This window comes from Pleuronectes platessa, chromosome 6, assembly GCF_947347685.1.
Source record: "Pleuronectes platessa chromosome 6, fPlePla1.1, whole genome shotgun sequence".
Classification (NCBI taxonomy): domain Eukaryota; kingdom Metazoa; phylum Chordata; class Actinopteri; order Pleuronectiformes; family Pleuronectidae; genus Pleuronectes; species Pleuronectes platessa.
The window spans coordinates 16,326,499-16,351,710 of NC_070631.1; the positions used below are offsets into that span (position 1 = coordinate 16,326,499).

Sequence of the window (25,212 nt, forward strand, 5' to 3'; positions counted from 1 at the left end):
AGAGAGAGAGAGCTTCAGTGTTTCACTACAGTCTCTTTTAACAGGCTTTTGTGAGTTGTCAGTTCAGTCTCAAACACACAACCCCTCGCAGCAGTATCTCTTAAAGGCAGCTGTGTTGAGGACCTCTGACTTCCATGTGCTTATATGGTCTGGCTCATCTCTACACCCCCCCCCCCCCCCCCCCCGCCCCCCGACTTCCTCTGCAAATGGTACAGTCCATTTAAAAAGGTGCTTGTCATCTCTCAATGCTCTGTGTCCTTTCAACAGTCAGCTGCGGGGAGCGCATTTCACAGGGGCAGCGCTGACTCTGTAACGCGCGCGCGCGCACACAAACACTCATGCAGTTACGGAACTCTCAGACACACACACCGGCGCGCTCGCACACTGACACACTCCCACCATACACACACTGTCTCCAACGCTCCCTCCAGCAGACACACACATTTCCCCTGAACCGGATTGCCTCTCTTCTTTAGCGGACAGGACAAACTGCTCCGAGGATTTAACTTGGCTTTCTAGGGAGCGAGATCAGACAGACGAGGGACAGAAGAGGGATTTTATTTTCTTTGGGAAAGGGGGACACCTTTCTTCACGGGAAATGGTCAACTTCTCAGCATGACACCGTGTCTGGATTCCCCTCTCCCCCTCAGGCAAAAATCCTGAAAATGATGGATGACAACAAGCAGTTGGCCCAGCGCATCGATGGGGCCATCCAGTCGGCCAGCCAGGAGGTGACCAACCTGCGGTCGGAGCTGAGCGCCACCAGCCGCAGACTGGCCGAACTGGGGGCCACGGACTCCTCCGTCAGCATGCTCGAGACCCGGCAGCACAACCACAACGGTAAGACAGCCGCTCGGGGAGGAGGAGGAGTGGAGGAGTATACACTAACTGTTAGTTAGCGAGAGGCTGGGAACATGTGGAGCCTCGGAGCGCAGGGGCTGATGCGTAAAGATGTTGCAATGTGCGCCCAAGTGTTGCTGTCTCTCTCTCTCTCTCTCTCTCTCTCTCTCTCTCTCTCTCTCTCTCTCTCTCTCTCTCTCTCTCTCTCTCTCTCTCTCTCTGTGTGTGTGTGGCTCATGCCTCAGTGTCCACATTGGAAAGTGAGTGAATGAGCTGGACAAAAGAGGTGATGGGTTTGTGCCGGCTTGTGTCCACTCTCAGTTCTCCCACAAATCCTTTCACATGTTGAATAATTAACCTCCTGAACCTCTGAGGGCTGAGGGGGGGTGGTGGCTGCACTTTAGGAAGGGGCAGAGTGGGTAGAGTTACAGCCTCTTTTCACTGCTGGGCACTCTGGCTGCTGGTTCCCTTAACTGGGCAAGGGATCTGTGTCTCTTGAGCATGAAGGGAGAGGGGGCTGGTTTAAGGGTTGCCGTGGGTTACTGTTACCGAGAGCTGTTTGAATGGCTGCCCAGTCTGTAGAATGCTGCCCTGTGTGTGTGTGTGTGTGTGTGTGTGTGTGTGTGTGTGTGTGTGTGTGTTTGTGTGTGTGTGTGTGCACTGCAGCTGCTCCGTTTGCCCTCTCCCAACTTTTCTGTACCCAGTTTGCCGCACAGATAGGTGAGAGATGTGTGGATCTGCACAAGCACAGCTCGCTGCATAAGCATGTGTAGTATTTGTGCCTGTGCGTTTCCGTGTCCTTTCAACTTCTGGCACACACGCACTCTCCCGCTGTTTCCATAGCAGTCAGCTGGTACAGTGAGCAGTCTGATAGGATGTGTTCCATCGTGGCTTTGGCAGCACTCGGCTATGAAACCACATCTCTCTCTCTCCGGTGCCTCCAGGATCAGGCTCAGTTCGGCTATTTCCTCTCTCTCATGTTCACCAGGAAAAAGTGTTGGCTAACTGTCCATTCACAATGACAGAGTTCAATAAGTCCTCAGTTGACCTCTGTAGTGGTCTTTTAAAAGGGGAAATGTGACTGCAGTCTCATTCACACAGCGGCTCAGGAGCAGTTTGGTCATGTGTCAGCAATGTTTTCAATGGAGTTCCCCTCTCGCTTTGTTTGTCAGATATTTCTCTCTGTTTACATGTGCGCCTGTGCCTGCCGGTATCCCTTTAACCCCGATGCGTGCTCACGCTCTTGCTGTTTCCATAGCAGTGTGTTTGCCAGTGTGAGTGACGACAAGCATTCCTCTGGGAGGGTTTGAGCGATGATGTCATTGTCCCTTGTCGCTGCCTCTCTGCTCGGCTGAAGTGATGCCTGAGATGTGAATGTTCAGTGGTGGAATCAAATTCGTCTGCACAGTAGAGTCAGAAAAATGCACATCAGCGTCACAGTGACTGCAGGAAAGGACTGTCTGACTGACGGCTGCGTTGTCAAAGTGTTTCTGGATTGATGCACTTCCAGAAGCTGACACCTATCTGTATTTCTCGCCCTCGATGTATTTCATCGGCCATAATTGTCTTGAAATACAGTGTCTAGTGGGGCTGGGACATTAAACACTGACACACACCCACCGCCTTCTGCTACTGAAGGTTATGGATACTGATTCCTGCCTTTGTTTGGCCTGTATATCGTCCCCTTGTCATCCGGTTTCTGTCACTTGGTCTTTTTTCCGCATATCCCCTCCTCTTGCTGTCTTTTCTCAACCCCTTTTCTCTTCTCCGGGCTGCTCTTAACAAGCCTAGGGTGTATAATAGAAATGGCTGGGAATAGGGGGATTAGGTAATTTATCACCAGCGCATGTGTTGGGAGGGGAGGTGTGGGCTAAGGGTCGCTGGTTCACTGCACAGCCGGTAAGAGTCCTGAGGGAGGCTGTCTCTGAAGGTGCTACATGGCACTTCAGCACTAACCTCGCCAGTAGGCTAGCTTTTCTTAATTGCATTTTTACTGCCTGGGGGTTCAAATCGCATGTTACATAAATATGAGTACTTCCTTATTTTTGTTGGCTAGGTCTATCAGTGTTTGACGTAATTGTCTCGAGCCTAGTGAAGGTTAATTCAGTGGATGTGGATTGACCAGTCTCGGATTTATAGGCCAGTGAATAACACTGTTGTTCTTTAGGTCATGTTATTATTTTTAACATGGCTGCTATAAATTACTTATATCGATATATTCAAGTAAGAAAAACGCACAGCAAACAAATAAACTTTCAAAACATATGTTCTAAATACATAAATCATGTCCAGTAGGAAGAAGTGAATCCTTATGGAGTCCTACCCCTGTTTAAGAACGGATTGGATCTGTGGCCTTGGCAGCTAAATGCATTTATGGACCAATGGGACTGTCCCATAAATAATGGATGCATTTCAACAATTTTAAAATTTTTGATAGTGGGTTATCTTACATGACCGGTGAGCCAAATTAATCTAACCTAATGTGTGTAGAAATGCAAGGTGTAGCAAAATTCTGCAGTGAGGCAGAAGTGTTTATTTTAAATCTTTATTTTAGAGGGGTATTTATATGTGTGTACTTCTGTCAGTTAAAGCCACACAAACAATTTGTGTGGCTTTAAATTAAAATGTTACTGATACAGGCCTCTTGCATATAATCTGGGACTGTATAATGATTACTTTTGTTTTTGTAAAAAACTAAAAATTGTGTCACAAAACCCCAACGCTGCAGCTCCTAAGTGGATAACAGATCCATTGCTCCGGAGCCTATACACAAGGCTAGTAAAATGGATTCACTGGCAAACTGGGCTAGTTGGGAAAAATATCACATTGCACTCTGGGGATTTGCTCACAACTGTCTCAAAAACATACACAAGAGGGAGCCTCCACATCTCTCCCTCAAACCACACTGATTCTCACTGGTACCTTTATGTGGTCGCTCATCCACTTCCCCCTGGGTTGAGATGGACTACATTTAGCTTTGTGCCTGCTTATATTGCGAAATGCTGAACAGTCGTAAAAGTGGCCCACAACATCTGCCTGTGGCGATTTTCTCTTTGTGTTTGGGAGAGGATGTAACATCCAGCCCCGCTCTGTAAATTCGTGAGGTGAATGAGGACCCTGCTTCTTATTTTTACTCATTCTTCCTTTTTATTCCTCTGCGATGACCTTTATCTAGAGATATGTTTTTAGATGCCTTTTACTCTACTTTTATAAGGTTTTAAATCATGGTCATAGCGTGCAAAAAGCTTTTTATACTCATCACATTAAATGCTTATTACGGCCCATTTTATAGATGTGCATAAGTTCTTCTGTACCATCCTATATAGTTGGCACAGCACAAGACTTCAGTCAATCTGCACTGTGGTATGCAAAAAACGAGTTGGTTTTGTCTTTGTATTCTACACAGTATCTGAGTTTGCGCAGTGCAAGTCCAAATTCAACAGCAGTGTTACAGATGCTCAAACTGTTGTTCAAAACCACTAGAAAATAGACACTTTGCTTGCTAGCTGCAATAGCTAACAAGTTAGATAGCATAGTTAGATAACGAGTTAGATAGCATAGAGTCAGATACATTACATTATAATAACACATCTTCAATTTAAAGCTCAGTTCAATAGATAATACTAGATATTAATAGAGTTCCCCATCTCTTTCAACCCACGTATATTTCTCACACATTGTCAAATCCTTGGTTTAATTCCATAGGAAGCTAACAAAGTCTAGAAGTCATATTTATCTGACTAAAGGTGATTCAGGGACATAAGCTAGAAATATATTAATAAATGCAGGAATAAATAATAAATACACGAGAAATGGATATATTTTGGTGATGAAAAAGTCTGTACAAGTATTTTTGTATCACTTCTAGAAACTTCCCCTCTATGCTATTTTCCACTGAGAAACCTTGATGGTAGAAGTTCAAACTTACTAATGCAGCATTAATGGATCCACTCAATACTTTCTCACTTAGTTGGATTTCCCTGATCTCCACAGAGCTGACTCTGCTCTGCTCTGATTTCGAGAATAAGGCAGTAGGAAGGTTTGGGATAATTCATTGGATGCTTTTCCGCAGCTGATTGTTAACCACCTCTCATGAGGGATAATAATGTTTGTTTATTCAGCATTTAAAGGTCATGAGAGAAGGTCATTCCTGTTGCTTCTAATGACTCATTCATTCTTGTAGTTGTGACCGACAGTATTTGAGCCAAGCATCTAGAAATTACACCGTTATTCCCTCAACACAAAGGGCATGTTTTTCTATCTGAAGCTCATCAACATGTTTTATATACTGTCAGGGTGATCATTTGAGTTAAACACAGACTTTATCCCCATGATAATTAAAGAGACAAAATTCTATTAATCTAGGAAAGGGTATGCAGAAGATCAAGAATGAATTAGGCCTATTATATAATTTAGCATGGAGGATTTGCTGTCTCTATACATCATTAATGAGGAGACAAGCTCTGCATCTTAAAAGGCTGTTGAGACTACAGGTAGTACGCTTTAATTCTGTTCCCCGAAAATACACCGTGGCCATTGACATTAGATATTAATCAGGATTATGGATATCAGGAGCTTGTTTACTTGAAAAGGTTCCATTACTTTAGACCACCATCTGCACAGTGTGGGGTATTGGCTGTTTCTATTTGGTTTAACTCATATTTAACAAGCACCTTAAAGTAAGTTGTGTGTCCCACACCTCTCACACACTGGCCCCACATGCAGTCTACAGATCGATACTGTATTGTGATGGCCAGCCATTTATCAATGCAGGATTTTGAAACCAACAGCGAGAGGCTAAGCTTTGCTTCACTAGCTTTGTTGGCGACCCCCGGGGGATCTTACAGAAGAAGAAACAAATCACCGCCTCCTCTGGTAAGTTTGTGAGTATGAGGTAGTTCAAAAACTGTGATTATAAATGTCCAAGATCCTCCTTTTACTCACTGTAAAGCAAACATGCAAACAGAGCTACTTTTTACCATTGGCTTCCCAGGCTCACTAAATCCCCTTTAACACTGGACAAAAAAATAATCCTAACACCCACTAACACCAGGGCGTTGTGGCCTAGGGTGTAGAGTGGTCGTTCTCCAACAAGAAGGTTGCCGGTTCAATCCCCACTCTTCCCCATCTGCATGCCAAAGTATCCTTGGCAAGATACTGAACCCCTAAATGCATCCTTCTCTGGAATCGCTCACATTGTGTTCAGTAACTGAGCTAAACGATTTATAAAGTAATCTCCATAGTCACTGGCCTCCACGCTGCTATGCACTGTATATTTCCCTGTTTTCTGTCACGGTCAACATCATGATCGTGACACACCAGGAAGACGTTTCAGGCTTTTCAGTGAAATCACTTTGCTGTCTGATTACAATTTTTACACCTGAGAGCTCAGGAGCATTAACATTCAATCGTCAGACTATTAAAGAGATTCTATTTGGACAAGAAGTGCTTCATTAACATTGAGCAGATGTGTTTGGACATTTGTATTCCTCCAGTGTTCAGGATGTGCACGAGCATACACAGGCATGTGGCATGCGCTCCTAATTCCTACACTATGAAAATCAATCAATATACAGTTTTGTAACGCCTACTTCTGTACATGGAGTATGTTGCAATCAATTTGACCTCATAACAGCTTCTGTACCATGTGGAAGATTCAATACCAGCATCAACATGTATCTGCAACTGTCTCTGGTTAATTTCCATTAACGTTTATCTTCGCTCAAAGTTACAGCTGTTTTATAAGCAAGGACTTTATTCATAACTTCTATCTATATAGCTTCTAATAAGACAGTGCTTTTGATAATTTGCTATTTATTTCTCAGCTATTTGAAAAGGTCAACAGGTCTTCACATGGTGTGTTCAATTAGGGTAATGTATGGTAACGTAAGTGCTCTTTGGATTATATTTGAAGAGTTTCGCTTCAAATGCGACTGCTTTCTCATCAAGAGTAGGATTTTAGTGCTCAGTTAATTGCATTACACTGCACACATGATTAGGAATACATATCAATAGCCCTGAAAATGTAATAAATTTGAATTATTTCACTTTACTTTGATAATCTACATGGTTTGAAGGAAATATCTATTTTAAATAAAGCTTTTTAGGAATATAAATATATTATATTTAAACCACGCTATATGTGTTTTTGTTTTACTCATTATCTTGAGTTATTAGCTAAGCACATGTTCATACGTCAAACACTGAAGCTCTCAAGCAAAGATATCGTTTCAACCATTGTCTGGTTTTATTATTAAGCTGTGGTCCTGTCAGACGCACATCAGACTCACTGAAGTGTAGCACGTCCTCACATAGATTACAGGTTTTCCATGAATTGCATTTCCTGTAGTCTTTTGTCTGCTCACAACAATGTCTGGAAAAAACGAAAATTTGGCAACATCTAATTACCTTTGTACCCGTTAACACTGCATTGATTTGACGGTAAAAAGCCGCTGCCACTCAGAAGGCCTTTTGGTTTAGAATGGCTGATAGATGACTGAGAAACAAAGAGACAAGCAGACAGGAACGACACCACAGGGTAATGCAGTCATTTAAAAGAATGCAATGAGGTTCCTCAAGCTGTGAAAGGTCACAAACTATAATTAAGTGTTGTTTTCTCGATGGAGATGGCTATTGAATCCCTGTATTTCTTTGGCAATGAGGAACTCAATGGGATGTGTAAGGAGAAATGATAGCCGTCCTCAGGTTTCCTGTTTATGGCTCGTTTTATGGTCATTTATTTGACAAAGTTAACCCACAGATGGTTAGTCATCAAAGCCATCTTGAAGAGTTACGCATAAAACTGGAAATGGCACAGCTGCCTTTAGCAAACTTCATTGAGCTCCTCTGCTGGCGCTTCCGAATAAATCCCAAGTTTTGAAGGATTCACCACCTACTGGAGATTATATTTCAATGGAATGACTCGTGTTGGTATAATTAATGAGGCAGAGACCTGAACATGTGGTTGGAGGCAGTAAAGCATGTGAGTGATGAGTGATGTTAGTCTGTAACCATATGCTTAAAGGTCATTCATTTACATACACGTGTAGTCATCTATTGAGAGAGAGAAACCTTGTAAAGATTGTAGAATGCATTGGAAATATGGGATGTGGTTTCTTTAAGGCTTATGTATATATATATATATACATATCATGTTCTGGTAACAAACACACACACACACACACACACACATGACTTCAGAGGACATTACATGGACTTACATTGATTACATCTTTAACCATATACTTCTTGCATAACCCTAACCTTAATCTTAACTTGAGTCTAGCATTAACTATACAATGTAATGACTTATTGTTATGGGGACTTGTTTTTGTCCCCATAAGGAAGACAAATCCCCATAATGTGCCTGTCTATAGAGACGTAGGTTCACACAATGATAAAATACCTGAACCACAATCACACTCGCACAATCATTGTGAGGACTTCACATTGACTTCCATTCATTGTGGACATCCTAACCAAAACATAGCTCCAACCGTAACCACAATGCATCCACACCTGAGCCGAACCCTAACCTAACCACAGTTAGCAGCTGACCCCCAACCATAACCAGGACTTCAGAAATTACTTTTTGCCTCATTAGGAACAGGGTTTGGTCCCCATAAGGTCTGCTGATCAGGACAAGGTCAGTCTTTATGCCAGAAAATGTCCGAAAGAAGTAACAAAATGGGTACACATATATACATACATATATTGACACACACTTCTCTGGTATGGTCATAAGTTATTGATCAGGGAAATAAAGTATTTTCATCAGGCAGTCAGTCATTAGGTACCAACAGTCCTTGACACGCCAGCAGCAATTATTTATCTATCTATCTCTACCTGAATAGGCAATTTGATGCCCTTCATTGCGTTTGGATAGGTCAGGTCCACAGTGTATATCGGATGTTTTGGGCTGATCACAGTGTGCATTAATGAGTTTGACCGACTCTCAGATATGTAAATTTATGTTGCCCTCTGTCCTTCAGCCTGCCTCGCCCGAAAACTGATGCTAACAGCAGTCTCGCACACAGCGGCAGCAGATGGCATGAGCGAGTGTGCTCCGCAACCGGTGACATGGCACATATTCAGACGGAGTTTAAATGCCGAGCCGTGTCATGTGGACGCGCAGGGCGAGAAAGAGGAGAGGGAAAAAGCTCGACGCTACAATCTGAATGTCACCTTCCTGCAGAAAGTCATCCCACAGGGGATTTTTAATATTCTCTAGCTCCATGAAGGTGACAGGCCAGTGTAATGGATAGTGCTCCATCCGGATAGACCACTGTGAACAATAGTTAATGCTCTCATTAATTTGATGGGAAGCTTCATTAGTGGATGATGGTGGCTGGTGGGTATCATTGTTTTTATACTACTTCCACTAAGATCCCCCATTAGTTTTGAGATGGCCCTCTGCTATATGTGTGCCTTAGGCTCCAGCTCAAACACATCAGAAAAAAACTTGTTCTTCCAGATCACGTGGGCGAGAACCGTTGGCAGCTCTGTCACTGTCGGTGATCATAAAGGAAATAAAATGGGAAATTAGATCAGCTTAGTATATGCAAGGCTGTACCGCAATTACATAGGATGGAACTCTGGTGTAACAATCTGCAGCGTGGACAGTGACATGTCCCGGAGAATGACTCCTAATAGGCTGAGATAGGAGATGAGAAAAGCGTGTGCTCGTCAGGCGCGGAGCCCCCCCAGTGGTTTCTGAATGATGCAATGTGACGGGGACTGAGGGAAGGGGAGAGAACTAGGGAGGAGGGGGGTCCGCTGCAAGGGGCTCTTGAGATTTTTGTCCACGATTATTCAGAATGAGGTGAAGACGGATGATTGGCTGTGGCAACAGGAATGGTGAAATTACATTTCCCCCGCTCAGCTCACATTTCTGAAAGTGGTAGAATGTAAAAGGATGAGTTTTTTAGAATCTTTTACTGTTCTCTATTCCATTTTCTGCAACTGGTGATGTACAATATATGTTTGATATTAAGCATTGAATTATATTATCTATATAATTCCACAAATCTCTGTCTGATGCATGTCTTGAGAACCGTTCATCTTATTGGCTTCACAGTTGGTATGTGTAGTGTCAGGAGCCCAAGGAAGTGCAGTGTCGAATTTGGCGCAGTTTGGACATAAGATACATTCAATACTAACACGATGACCAGCGCTCTGTAGCAGCAACTGATTCTCCAGTTCTTGGTTCCTCGTACTGAGTCGATCTTCTCTGAACTTTCAATTAACAGGTGAACAGTTCTTTGAGCGGCTGTGGTGACGTCAGAGTCCAGCAGCGTCTTTACTCACTGCAGTTCAATTACTGCAGCTCAGTTTCAGATAGAAAGCTGCAACCATCGTCACCACAGGCAAGGCACCCATCCCATCCCAAATAGGCATGTTTAGAATGGGCACTGCACTAGTAGACTTAACCTAGTAAGTAACGTTCCATTGATGATATATCAGTGCAGAATTGTGTTCATCTTCTACTTCTACAACAGGGTGTTAATTTTGGCCCCACGGCATGGGGCTGCGGGGTGTGTGCAACCCAAGCTGATGAGGATATTTTGGGAACAGGTATGGCCGAATAGAATTACCGCATAGCTCTGCAGAGGCATCCCTCTGCAGACACAACTGCTGGTCCCGGGTTGGATTTCTCTTTGCCCACATTCCACAAAATCATTTAGGAGAGAACACATAGAGTTGGATCTCGGATCAGTGGTTCTGTTAAGCCGGTGTCAGACCAGTCAAGGTAGCTGTGAAGGTGTTTCAAAGTATTTTTTGTTGTTGTGGGGCATTGCCTTGATTTGGCTTCATTACTCCTCAAAAGGGATGTCATGGTTTTGGCCTAAACCAGTGACGTTCAATGTTTACAGACGAGGTCCGTAGAGGTACTGGAGCACAGCTGCTACTAACACATCTATTTGAGTATTAAACACTCCTGTCCACCTCCCTAATTGTGTACTTGACATGCTGGAATGATGCCCTTAAATCTTGTCAGTGGTGTTGAGCTCAGATAAGTTCACTGCTGCGATACAACGAACAACAGTTTCCCTCTTCTGTTCGGAGGGAAGGCAAAGGGATACGTGTTGAAAATGTGTAAGCAGGAAGAATAGAAGTTGCTTGTCTCACTCTTGAGGAAAAAAGATAAGGAGCCAAAGAAAAGACGTGTGTTTTGTTATCTTGTCCAGCAGCTGTCTATCTGATGCTTGATTCAAAGTTTCCAAACGATGAAAGCCAAGTTTGCAACATTTATTCACTTTCTTTCTATCCTGCCTTTCGTTTTCTCTTCGAACTGTATCAGCAAACATCGCACATAGACTCAAAGCTGTCTCTGTTTATTTGAGTCAGTTAGCCAGGCTGGACTGTTGTGAATGAATGATTGATGATCCAGCCTGCGATTGTCCATCTATCAGCATGCAGGCTGTCCGGCCAGCTGGTCCCTGCTAGGTTGGAGAGGCAGATTGGGCAAGCCTGGGTGTCACAGTGGTGGCAGGTGGGGCCCGCCATCAGGTACCGTAATGCCCGATGGCACGGACCGTCTCGGCTGTCTCCCAGTCAGGCTGATGAAGAAGGGACAGGGCGGAGGGAGGGAGGGTGGCATCTTGAGCCGTGCGTATGCAAGCCCTGACAAATTGGATAAAGCCTCCAGTGGATAGGAAGGGCAGTGCCAGTGTGAGGCTGACATATGAGGAGGACTGGCACAGGGGATGGAGTGAGCATCGGATGGGAGGGGTGATGGTGGCGGAGAACAGATGTGGGTGTCATCACAACCCTGGCATCATGCTGAAGGAGGGGAACCATTTCTTATGTTAATGGGTGTACACAGACAGATACACACATGAACAGACCAATAAGTTGTGTGTTTGTGTGTGTACGAGAAGACCTGCCCCTCCACAGCAAGACCAATTTATGACCAGTAATTTTCACCCGTACACAATGTCTGTCCAGGGATACTCTTCATCCTCTACCTCATTAGTTTTTTCACTTGTCATAAACCATATTTTTGCTTTTCTGCTCCTGTTATGTTGCATGAAAAATGACTTGAAAGCCATATTTTATCTGCTGATGCATTTCCACTTTCAAAAACTTGCAGTGTCAGTGTAGCTGTTCTGTTCTTTTCAACAGAAAAACAGATGATACAGGAGACAGCAATCTGTGCAAATGCTGTGATAAATCAAAATGTGATAATTGATCAATTGATATTATTATCGTAACTTATCAAACTTATGGTTACCTATGGTCCATGTAACATGTATCAATTTGATTATACATAAATACATAATTTTTATAATCAAATCTTTTAAATAGTATCTTTTCCTTATTTTTTTCCTTATTAAATTTAAAATAGAATACATTCATATTCTGGACATATATGAAATATAATAAGAACAAAATAAAAATGTATTTAAAATGGTTTAATTAAATTGTACACTCTTGTAATGTTTTTCCTTAAATTCATAATCAGACTTAATCGTACATGGAATGAAATCTAATATTCACTTTTCTGGTAGGAGCCTGTGATTACCAGCCAACCAAAGAATTGAAGTTCACTTATTCGACCAATCCAAGCAAAACGAAAACCAAAAGAGGTGGCTAACTGTTCAAATAAACTGCAGGTGTGCATTAGATGCATTCTGCATCATTACATCAGAATTCCGTTAGCAAGCTGAAGCAAAGCTGCTCATTTACACCAAAGTAAAGCAATTACAGATTTTCTCACAGATGGTTTCACCTCACCAAAGCGAGGATTAGCTCCAATGTATTTCCGCAGTCGCAGAGACTTGTCCTTACTCGTCAGCTCCCAGTATGTCGCATGTTGCTCATACATGAGGAAATGTTTATTCCGATTGATTTACTGGCTGGACATTTCTCAGTGTCTGTACCTCAGTAGCCTTGTTGGCACACAGAGATCAGTATTTGACTCACCCTACTTAAGAGTCTATCCTGTCATCGTCTTTCATTGTATTGATCGGGATAATGCTGCAATGACCAACTCTGTGGTTCACTGTAGTGCAGCTTTCATTATGTACTGAAGACATTACACAGGCTGTAAGATGATACTAGATGATATGTGAAGAGCAAACTGTGCACGCTCCCTGCATTGCTGATTGACTTCAGAGACAGTTGAATTGACCGTCGGGCTGCTTGTCAGAGCAGTGTGTCACGATACGGGCCACGTGATTGGCCTCTTAGACCAAACAAGTTAGGGTGTACGTTTTTGGTCGATGCATCTAAAGGCATCGTTTGACTCTCATTCAGCTGACTCGACCCTCATCAATAGATCAAATGACCTCCAAACTGAGGATGCTATGTCCTCACACAGTCATTAGACCGTGTTCGATGTGTCACCGTGCCTGTTTAATGCCAATTGAACATTTCACTGCAGGAAGCTGCCTGATCAAAAACGCAGGAAAGGAAGCAAACTACAAATAAAATGTGTCCTAAATATATAAAAAGTTTATATTTGAAATATTGTTTTAACTCTATTTTGTATGTTTACACCATTGGAAATGTTAATCGTAAAATTGGACCGAATCGGAGCATGATACTATAAACCTGGGAGTGTGTGGCAGGGTTGATAACAAACAGCAGTGATTTAATGATGAGTTTACTCATTGCTGGGAGTTTCTTGGCATTCAGCATTGCACATTCTGGCTGACGCTCTTGTATACAAAACTGCAAACTTTCATTTTTCACTCAGAGAGGGAGAATGGTGGTACTCGTGTGTGAGCGACGTTTCTGGCACCTTATATTCTCCAGTCAAATTATCTCAATGTAAAAACAAACCTTATATTGGATATTCTAAAGCATTATATTTAGCTTTCTGCTCTCATTTGTTTTTTTGCTCACCGTGTTATAAAACTGAAATATTCCTGTCCCTCACATCTTAGCATTTTGTTGGTTGCAGCCAGACGCACGAAAATCTATAAATTACTTTCTTAAGAATGAGGCAATGAAAATGTTTCTTCGTGCAGAAAAAAAAAAAAAACTCAGCAAAGTGGTGACTTGTCCTATTTAGGAGTTCTTATCTTCAACACAACAAAGGGACAGGTACCGACAGCTGCTCCGTCAGTCTACCAGTAGTCATGGCGCTTCATCTCTCTTGAGCAAAGAGGCTTTGTCTTGTATGTCCCATCCAAACAAAGAGAGTTCAGCCAGGGTTCAGAAGGAAGTTGGGAGGGAGAGCAAGATTCTCGTCAGTTTCTCACATCCCACCTTTTGGGTCTTTCTACTCTAAGCTGTTGGTTTGACAGCTGGGAGGTTGCAGATACAGTATGTGGGGGAGACATATTTCATCCAACCAGCCTCTATTTTCATGAAGCAAGTGTGCTGTAAAAGAGGATTTGTCATCTTTCAGTGAATATCAAGACAAATCTTCGACTCAGCGAGCCCGAGGGGAGCACTTTTGCTTATCAAAGATTCATATGGTGAAAGGTTGTTCAGTCCACAAGGCCAATGAAATAAAATACCCGTGTGATGCAGTTTTTTCACAGAACAAGACAATTTAGAAATGGTGCAATGGGGAAACACCGCTTTTTAATGTAAGACAGTCAAGTCAGGGACAAGCACCTTATTAAGAATTAGTGAGCGTTTGGAGGAAATGACAGTTATGATGATGAGATATACATTTACAATTTTTTATGATATTTCCTGCTCCACCAAAACAAATGCCACAATACCGGCTTTCCTTCAGCCACAGCTTTCTGCTGCATAGCCCAATGAAACGTTGTGTGTACATGAGATAGTGTCTCTTAGTGATTATCTATAATGTGGCTGCCCAACATATTCTAATTTGTCCTGCCACGGTTATTTTGAACCATAGTCCTGTATTGTTTATCTCATGCTAGTTTTTTTACTTCACTCTTTAGTCTCTGTAACTGACACTCGGAATATGTTGGGCACGCCTGTGAACCCCCGTTAAGAATTCTGTGGGAAATGCTGTGAGAGCAGAGCACACCCCAAAAAAGTAAAAACAAACAAACAATCTACTCTCCACCATTAGCTCACGCAAAGATTACAGTGATGTGCTCAACGTCAATGTTGGAAGTAAGCCAACTACTGATGGCAAACAAATTGATCTTATCTGTAACAGCCAGTTGGCTAACGTTGTTATGCTCAGTTTAGCTGGTCACTAATGAAAACAGACATGTAGAGGTATCTTCCCATCAAGTTAATTAAGCTTCCAGGAGAAGAAAAGCCAGTTGAGAGTTAAGTTGGATCCCTGAAGCACCTCCTTGGTTCTTCATCGGGCAAATATAGACTCTGGTCTTATCTCTTTCTATGTCTGAGGCCTTTTTAGTCAAAGAACATGTTTTTTTCAGAGGAGGCAATTCTGAATGGTCACTTCCACCTGACTGCTTCATACTGCCCTCTGCCCTCTCGCTTTCACACTGCTGTATCAATGACTGTTGTTTCTCCTTATAAATAAATATGTGGAAGGCCAGAGGATGCACTAACATCCACATGCATGTGCACGTGGCAATGCAAGACCAAGAACAGAGAAGCTTGGATCACAAAACACACACACACACACACAGAAGAGGGGTGACTTCATTCTCTGCTCAGGATGCTATTACTCCACCATGTCTACATGCTGCTGTATGAATGTTTCAAATCTCACATATAACCTTTGGCATAGAGCCGGAGTCTTGAGGCCCTTTGACTTATCGATGCTTGTATGAATACAGACACACACACACACACACACACACACACACACACACACACACACACACACACACACACGCACACACTCAGCTCTTCTGGGTTATTTGCTTTGTGCAGTGAGTGATCCATGTGTTGGCGTGCTCTGTGGCCATTAAATGATGTGGCTGACTGTGTAGACAGAATTGATTTCTGGTACAGGTCATAAAACACAGTGCCACAGCTTTTCACTGTCAGAATCTACAAGATCATTACTTTGAAAGAAAGCCGATACCACTGATGAATGGATTAATGGATAATATAATATGGATACAGAAATGAAGTCAGTTGTGTTTCAGCATACCCCACTGGGTTATTGTGCTACTACTCTTTGAGCCGTGCCAACTTAATACTCTATTAACAACCTACTGTATTAATACTGTAGGTCGTTTCAATGTCATTGGTCAAACAAATCTGCCTGTGCTTGACTAGAGATATCACTGTGATGTATATATTGAGCTCTAGTAGCTTAGCCTAGCACAACGACTGAAGAGAAGTCCATTCATAAATCAAATTCATCTTCAGACGTTCAAGTTGTATGTTGAAAAATGTCACTTCGGGGGGTATTTCCTAATTTCACTGTCTTGCATGTACAGATTCAAATGAGTGTTTATGGGTTTGAACTTTTGTTTAGTTTGATAGCCCGAGTTGTTTAAATCCTGTTTATGTTGGCCTGCAATGTTGTTGAATCAAGTAAAGACGCACATTGCAGTTCAAACACAGAATCAAGTTTCTCTAATTTGTACAACGGGAACGGATACATGTCACCTTCAAAGTAAATGTTTCTCATTGTGAGTGCGTGTCATCTGCAGTTATCAATTTAAGGAGAGCCCAACTAAAAAAATAAAGAAACTGCATAAATAAAAAAGAATATAATAAAGAGAGGAGAGCAAAAAAGCCTTTGTCCTTCTAACGGCTTACATGGACCTCTATAGCAAATTTGACACATTATGGCTTGTTTGTTTAAGTTGTACAAAAAACATGTATATAAAAGACTCCACTATGCTGACGTGTTGAGGAAATTGCTCCAAAATCGTTGTCATGAAAGTTACGATTCATGAGTTGTTGTGCTAGGATATCGGGATCTGAAACCTTAAAGGCAGGCTGTCGTGTGGCAGCAGCCCTGCAAATCACATAACTGCTCACTGGTCCCAGAGGACTGAGATTTGCTTAATGTCTTGTAGCTTATTGTGAAGGAGTCACTGCTCACAGACTGAAAATCCTCCTTGTGCCTCTATCCGGGTGAGGCTATTTGCTCTCCGCCTCCGGTGCGATGCTGTGTCACAGCTGGAAGTGAGCAGTGCAACAGATTTAAAGATCTCATGGTAAAGAGGTCAGAGCAGCCAGTTTTCTCTGTAAAAGATTTTTTATGGAGTTATTGCGACTGCTGATGCATCCATAATCACAGTAAGAGCCCGTGCTGCTGTTATAATAAAGAGTAGCTTTAGACTGCAGAGCATATCATGTTGGTGGTATGTGTCTGTGCCTGTAAGTTCGGATCCCAGTCATCATGTCCTCTTATTGTAAGACCATCCTAGAGATTGATGCCTGTGTGTATCTGGTTCCAAAGCAATAAGCTGCTTATATTAGATTCTAAATCCTTCAGATCAACAAACAACATCTTGGCTTTTCTTCCAAGATCCATAATCAGACCCTCACAAACTTTATTTGAATGCTACGGAATTCATTGATCGCTTGCCAAAACCCTCAACCTCATGATATCCCCAAATCCTCCAGCTTCTAATGCATCTGATGTTTTCTGTTTTCATATCGTCCTTGAGAGAATGGATGCCTGGGAAGCTCTCAGTGGAGGGTGACAAGGCTGGTGAGGAGGAATAACATCTTGCCGCCCTCATAGACAATCGATTTTTGTCCAGAGTGACATGTCTGTGCAACGTCTGTCTCCACAAAACAGACTTACATTTGGCTTAGCGCTCAGATATTGCTCTGCTGCTCAGGGTGTCAGAGAACTGTTCTCAGGCTTATGCTTTACATTGTGATGAATAAAGTTTCTGTATCATTGATTCATTGTTGAAAGGCCTCTTGGAGTTCCAGCTATTCAGTATATCAAAATCTTCTACAGTTAACGATTGAAAACGTTGGCTTTATTTTCATTTATATTCCTCAAACTAAGCTATCAGAAAAGAATGTTTCTTGTAATGAAAGCTAATTTAACACAATTCTTTTCGAAACTAATCATTCTGTTGGATAAAGGCATCATTGTAATACCACAAGGCTTAAATATGGCTCAAAAATATGTTGCTAAACACAAGTGTATATAAAGATGGATGACACGTTTCCACTTTCTCCCATTATCCGGAAATCCTCTCGCTCCGTTTGGAGTAACGATCGGGAGCTCGTCCAAACTTTAGTCTTACATAAAATCAACCTGAAAAAAATACACAGTACAAGTACACATACACCTGTGTGATAGGATCTACCTAAAAAGATTCATTTTGATGTGTATTTTGACTTTTTAATATGGTACTAACCAATCCACTAGCATGGATGACCTTTATGACCTATACTGTAGCCAGCCTCAAGATGGAGATCAAGAAGTTTTGGCTTCACTATTGGGGAGAAGTCATGACGTTCATCTTTACATATAGTCTATGATTTGAATAAATCTAATCTGATTTATGTACTGTATCTAAATGTCAATGCTTTTTTTGAGATTCATCACAGTCTCTTGAGTCCTCCCCCTGTTGGTTGAAGTGGAGCTGTTCAGTAGATTGCAGTAAATATGTAGCAGCCATAAGAGTCGGTTCCCTGCCAATGAAGGAGCAAATTGAATGGTGACCATGCATCAGAATCAGCTTAGGGTAGATGTAGACATTCAACTTTGTGGTTGTTTTGCAGTGTATGTCATTCATGTTGTATTATCACACTAGAGAATGTTTAATGCTTCAGCTGTCTGATTAAAAAAAAAAAGAAACCTACTAGAACAGTGCTATCATAGTCTCTATTAATATTGTTAATTTAAAACTGGATTTTAACTGAGTATTTTTACAAAAAGCCTGAATTGCCACATACAATAGCCTCAATCTGGATCCCTTAACTCTGTGAGAGCTTTCACTCTTTTAAGGCAGCTAGGGGCATTGCCTGCCTGCCCCAGAGCAGAGCGTTGCTAAAGGATTAAAGTCACTTTCTAAGCATTTGCCTCAAATCCAGCACCACAGTTATCACAGCCTCGTGATCACACTATCAAAGCCCATGCCCACGTCTCAGCTTAAGTGTGTGCCAGCCCTTTTAAGATGTTCACAGCTCTCCACAGAGCGAAGAGCCCGCCATCATGCCGAAAAGCTTAATTGCGTCCCATTGCTGTAGGTGTTCCACCTCTGTGGATGTGGATGGTATGTAGATGCAAGATAAGAGAGCATGTCATTATGCTTCCTGTGGGCACGGCAAGAAGAATTGTGAGTTTTCATAGCTCATTAAGATTCGGCGAGGCTGAGATGAGAAGAACTGTTGAGAGGCGAAGCAGCGCCGGGCCAGAAATAGATCAAAACCAAACTGGAGTCCAGAGTAGTGGTGGGCATGGGGAGGGGAGGAATGTTGCCCCTTTAAGGCTGGACATGCTAAATGGAGCTGTCCGACTGGATTACAGATAGAGAGGCGCCCAGAAGAGGGAAAGCAATACCGATCGAGCTAGCCGGCTAATGATGGGAAGTATTTAGGAATGCTGATTACAGTATGACGGGGTCTTGGTTGTGATTGGGAGGAATGAAGATTATAGAGACCCCTCCAGCTTTTCTCTGCTCTCCCTTCTTTTCGCTCATCTCTCGCCTTTCCCCATGTTATCTGCCGTCAGTTTTGCTGCTCTGCCTGTGATTAGTGGAGCGATAAGACGCTCGCGATTCTTCTATTTTCTACTCCATTAGTCTGACTCGCTTCGTGTGGTTGGTTTGTGCCAGTGGCCGAGTAGCTGCTCGTCCAGTTCTCAAGGTCTCGCTCACTCCACAGCCTTTTCGTTTTACGAGCCTCACATCTTAACGGTCCGGGCGATGCTTTGCAAAGTTTGAGTGCATTTCAATTTCCTGGGGTGTTTGAGATGTGAATCCAAGGGAGTGGAAGTTCATGAGCAGATGGTTTGCGTTTCGAGCGTCTTCCATTTTCTGTCATTATTATCTATCGAAATAATATATGACCTTATATATTGGGGATCCAAATGAGATGGTTATAGCTACTGGAAAATGTGACCCTCAAGTCAACAAGTTCACTGTCCATCTCCATCCCTCTGCCGACTTCCCCTTCTCCTCCAAACACACCATTAGCTCTGCCCTGGCTGCTCCGGAGCTGTGCGGTCGGATGACATTTAAAAAACGCCACCTTTAGTCATTCCTCCTCTTCCTCCTCCTTGTCGGTTAACCTTCCTCTCTCCCTGCTCGCCTCCCTTTTCATTTCTCATTTTCTCACTTCTCTCTTTCTCTCGTTCACTGTCCTTTTCCTCCGGTCCTTCTGTAACTCGCAGTTTCATTTAACCAATATTTCTCGTCTCGCTTCGTGTAGCCACGCTCTCTCCCCTCCTGTCTCTCCCGCTTACGTTGCCTTGGATCCATGGGTGGAATGGAAGCAAACATAGCGAGGCGGCGAGGTAGAACCCGCTGCCTCATCTGGTAATGAGCCTGGAAAGTTCCCAGCCAAAAAGTACACTGTCTCCATGGTGACCGAGGCATGGCTGCTGGTCGCTGCCACGCCTGGTGTCTTCGAAGGTCTCGGCTAAAGTCAACAATGCCAAGGTCGACTCTCCTGGGTCGGTTTCAGCGTCTGAGACCACAGACACACACCAAGAGGACGCTGTGGGAGTTCATTTGGCTCGAGACCTTTTTGTTCCACTCACTAGACCACCCTCATCATGTCCTGCACCACCCAACTCAGTTTGTGTTTTGTGTTTTACTTCGTCCCAGCTTGAACTTTCCAAACCTCTTTTGTTTCCAAGGCACAGATAATAAGTTCAATACATTCTCCTGCAGCCTCACCCCAGCATATTTAGCATGAGCTTGTTTGTGTCTTCCTTTATTGGTTGTAGCTTTAAAGCTCATATTTAGTCCTGATTTCTTTATTTTTTTTTTATGTGCAATTAAATGCCCTCTTTGTCTCGGTGCAGCCCGTAGGTCTATCTTGTCTGCTACACGGCCCCCCTAGGCCTCCCCCACTTATTGTTCAGTTTAATAATTAATGTTCTTAATTCTAGACCAGGGAACAAAGCCGCTATGTTGTTTATTTATGCCTTTGAGCTCTGAGTCATGCACTCTCCCGCTGCCGCGGTTGCCGCTGCGGAGTCACAAGTCATTGCTAGTCAGAGGCACCTGCCCACACACACACACACACACACACACACATACACAAACACACACACACACACACACACACACACACACACACAGAGCTCTGCCGGGTGCTTTTGTCACATCTCATCGTCAAGGCTGCCTCTCTTAAACTGTGAGCTCAGTGTAAAACTAAGGTCATACCTGGAAGTGATGTGTGCAGAGCTGTGTCTCGGAACTATCACAACAGTGCGGTCATTGTTCTTGCAGGCGGTGACTTTCCACCACACTGTAGACTAAACCAGAGGACTAAGAAGAAATAGTCACGCTACGACCGTGCATCACTCTTAAAGCTGCACAACCATACAGCTCTGTTTCTTAAGCTAGCAATTTGCGGCAACACCTAACAGAACATTGTAAACATAATTGTTTTGTTCCTTCATTATGCTTTTTTTAACAGTGTTATTATAAGCGGATGTTTTTCAATACATGAAGTCACAAAGTGTTTATAACTTTTCATTGGTTCAAAACCTGTTTATGGCCGTGCATGTATTGATCTTAATCCCCAAAAAGTTGCCATTTGTTTAAGATTTTCTCATTGTTTGTAGACAGTAGCTTTTCATATAGCATGGACTTTATACTGTGTCTATATAGACTATATGTAGAATAATGGCACACAATTCTAAAGAGTGTTTTGTGGCTCATCCATTCAAGGACAAACCAAGTGCTGAGTAACATTTGCATTCACACATTGTGTTTAAGTTGTGTGAGCATTCAGCAGCGTATGCGACTCTTGAGGCTTGTAACTGCTCAGATACTTGACATTCTGCCCCGCGACGCCATGTTCCTGTTTAAATTGTGCTGCGCTGTCCCAGATGCTACGGGGCATACGTCTATCCGTTAATTGGGGCGGAGGGTAAACCTAATACAGATGGTATTTGCACTGTGAGATGAGGAGGATTTACTGGGTTTACCGCAATCTGCAGTGCAGCGAACGGTGGAGAGGAGAGACGAGGACACAGGAAATTGGAAAAGAGAAATGGGGAGAGATAGCAGACGGGGGCATGGGCTGAAAAAGAAAGTGACAAACATTCAGTGAGGAGATTGAGGGTGAGGATGCAGAAGGAAGGAGAAGGACAGTGCAACACAGAGAAATAGATGAAATGAAACTCTAAACATGTAAAAAAACCTTCTCCTTCTCTCCTTAGCTCTAATGAGAGAAAAATAAGGACCTCTCTTTAGCTCCATAGTTCAGTTTGTCTCTCCTCCTTCATGTTTATTCTTGTCCTGCTTGTTTCTTTCAATTCCAATGATTTTGTGATTAGAGATGTTCCGATAACAGCTCAGAAAAAAAAACTCAGATACTGCTGTGAATGCCTGTTTGGGCAGTGGCGTGTGAATTTTTGAAGGGATTAGATACCGTGTCTTTAACCCTAACATACTGGTCATAGTTCATGCCTTCACAGTATGGTGGGCCAAGAATTCCCTCATAATAAGTTGCTTTACCAAATTTTGAACTATACAGATCTATTTAAAATGTACATCTGACATTAATTAATGGATGATTAATCTTAGTTAATGGAGCAGGGAGCAGGGAGAGTGTATTTTTTAGGTTTTACACTGATCGTTTTGGGAGAAAAATATCTACTAGCACACAATATCATGTTTTGTTTTACCATATATATACCATGCTTGCTGGTGCCTATCTCGTGTCTGTGTCAAGGCGCTCTCTGACCTATGTTTGACTTCTGTTCCTTATGTGCTCCATACATGATCACTCCTATGCTGTTTTCCCTTTTCACTGTTTCGAGATTCCTCGGCCCGTCTCTGCAGGAGCCAGGGCAAATGTGTTGAGAGCACAGACAGTTCTTGTGACAGTGTCAAGGACCCTCTTGAACTCTCTCACCACTTTGAAATACACATACACACCTAGCATGTACAGTTTCACAGTTTCACAGTTTCAAGATTCCCTGAAACAACCATTTGCCTTGATTGGACCCACACTGGCGGATCTTAAACCCATTTCAATAGATAATGGTCAAATTTGACCAGGAACAGCCTCAATCTACAAATATTTGTAGCACCTGTATGAAAGTATAAAATTAAATTTCTGGCTAGAAGAATGACATTTAAGGTATTTCTACTGCTGTCAAATGTCGGTATTTAAGGGTTAAAAGACTATATTTTCACCCAGATAAAACTGCATTTTCTTTTCCTAAAACTCCCTCCTTTCTTCGCTGCTTCAAACCATCAGTTGCACTGTACTGACGCCAGTAGTGTATCTATCTTTCAGATATGACTGTCAAATTTCCATGACACGGATTCTCTGTATGTGTTTGTTTTTCAAAAGGTTTAATCTGAGCCAGGTCGTACAGTGATGACAGCCATTGTCACTTCCGTGTCGGGTTGGTAGCTCACAAACAAACAAAATATGTCATCTGAGGTCTTGCCCATGTGTTTGAGCAAATACCTAAATCTATCCCAGTCACATGGTAGGTGAGGACAAACCAGGCAGGACAGAGAGGTACCACAGCAACTCCATTCATGAAATCTAGCTCATCCTTTTATCACCACTGATAAAATCTCCTGGAAACTCATTCGCCGTCCTAATGTGCAAAGTTAACGTGATGAACGACGAGCGATAGTGCACCTTCTGCCGCCGCCAGTCACCATTTAAACTGAGCACCGGCTATTGCATCTCAGTGGAGCATTATCAGCTGTGGGCTTTCACAAGAAGACGGAGGGCTCTGCATACTAAGCCGGACAAGATGCGTCGGCGTCACGCTGAAGATGAGCCGTTACTCTACTGTAAACTTTCTGAATGACCATCAGCTATGATGGATGTGAGTGTTTACTTGTGCTGATGAGAGGATTGTAACTTAACACATGGCAGCTGTAGATACTGAAGCTCCAGTGAGAAACATCCTGCGTTCCCATAAACTGATTTATAGTCCCATCTCCACACGTTCCACATTTTATATCCTGCTATTTTCTAACTCCTGAAAGTGTCCAGGATCCCTCTGCGGCACCTTCTCAGCTCCCCTGTATCTGTGATTTAAACCTGACGACAACAACAAGACGATGATAAAAAACCTGCAGCTCCCAGATCACTTATCTTCAGCGTTGTCACACTTTCCACATCCCCCAAAGTTTTTCACATGAGACTTTTTATTCTGACGCGAGCGAACAATGATGTCCCCACTGACTCACACATGCAGCCCACACAACATCCCTCAAGTGCGTCTCGGTTCACCGCAGGGTGATCTTCTTTCTGTTCTGTCTTTCAATGCAGACAGCTACGATGATGAATGCTTTTCAACTTGACGGCCTCTTTTTCTTTTCATTGTTTCCCCAAAATTCCAAACACACGCGTGAATTCCATTGTCATTGTCAGGAGCTCGAGCTGTAATACAACACAATATACCACAAACCGAGAGACACTTGTACATTGTTGGGTATAATTTGAAGGGGAGATAAACTGTGAATGTCTTATCTGCAGGCTATTAAATGAGGCAATGATCCAGCGTAAGCTCGAGAGACATGTTGAGACCAGACTCCAGAGTGCGGTTGTGTGTGTGTGTGTGTGTGGGGGGGGGGGGGTACCCTTGTGAAGTACCCTTGTGGCATGCACCCGAACCATCAGCTTTAAGGTCACCTCTGGACTTCTCACTGGATTTAGACCGCCAGTAAACATTAAACATGTACAGTAGTTTACACAGTAAACAAGGAGCTTATAGTCTCAGTCACTAAGTCCTCTTCAATACAGCACTATGTCTATTTTAAAACTGGTTGGTCCTAAATGCAGTACAATAGATTATAAAGCTGAATATCCATTAGGGTATAAATACCATTTGACACACCCCAAAGTACCTCAAACATCGCTCAAGCCTTACAGTAGTCTGCAGCTCTATGTTGCTTTAGCATTTCTTTTAATGTTTCCTTCAGTTCTTGTAGATTAAAATTTTCCGTAAGAGACACAACAGTGCAAAAACAAATACATCACCCAGTACGCATCAAAGGGGAACTCTTTACTTTACACGTTAAAGTCTTAGGGAGTATACTAGTGCTTATGTCTCTAGATCTCTCTTAGCTTCATAGAGAACTGCAAATGGAAAATGCCACTTTTTCAGTTTTGTCTGAAGACTACAAGTATGAAAATAAAAAAAATGATATCTGAGGGTGTGGAGTTTGAAAGAAGTGAGCTCCCCAGACCTCTTCAGCCTCCTCTTCCTCATCCCTGCTTGAGGCCATATAGGATTGCAGCTACATTACCGGTTATTGGCTTAAAACACCTGAATCCTCTGACAACACCACTCCTGAGCAAATGTCAAAGCCGGAGAGCCATTTGTAAGGTTTGAAGCATTTTATAATTTCTTGAGATTTTGTTGACCTTTAAGCCTTT

The 25,212-nt window shown here is 42.8% G+C and overlaps 1 protein-coding gene across 4 annotated transcripts in view; it reads left to right on the forward strand.

The window, feature by feature from the left end:
* The first annotated feature begins 259 nt into the window (after positions 1 to 259).
* Positions 260 to 25,212, forward strand: part of LOC128442598 (kazrin) — a 111,317-nt gene continuing 86,364 nt past the window's right edge. For all 4 annotated transcript variants that reach the window (XM_053425139.1, XM_053425143.1, XM_053425142.1 and 1 more), the window contains exon 1: positions 260 to 840. In XM_053425139.1, coding sequence (XP_053281114.1) covers positions 666 to 840 — 175 coding nt within the window. In that variant the 5' untranslated portion in view covers positions 260 to 665. The remainder of the gene's footprint in view (positions 841 to 25,212) is intronic.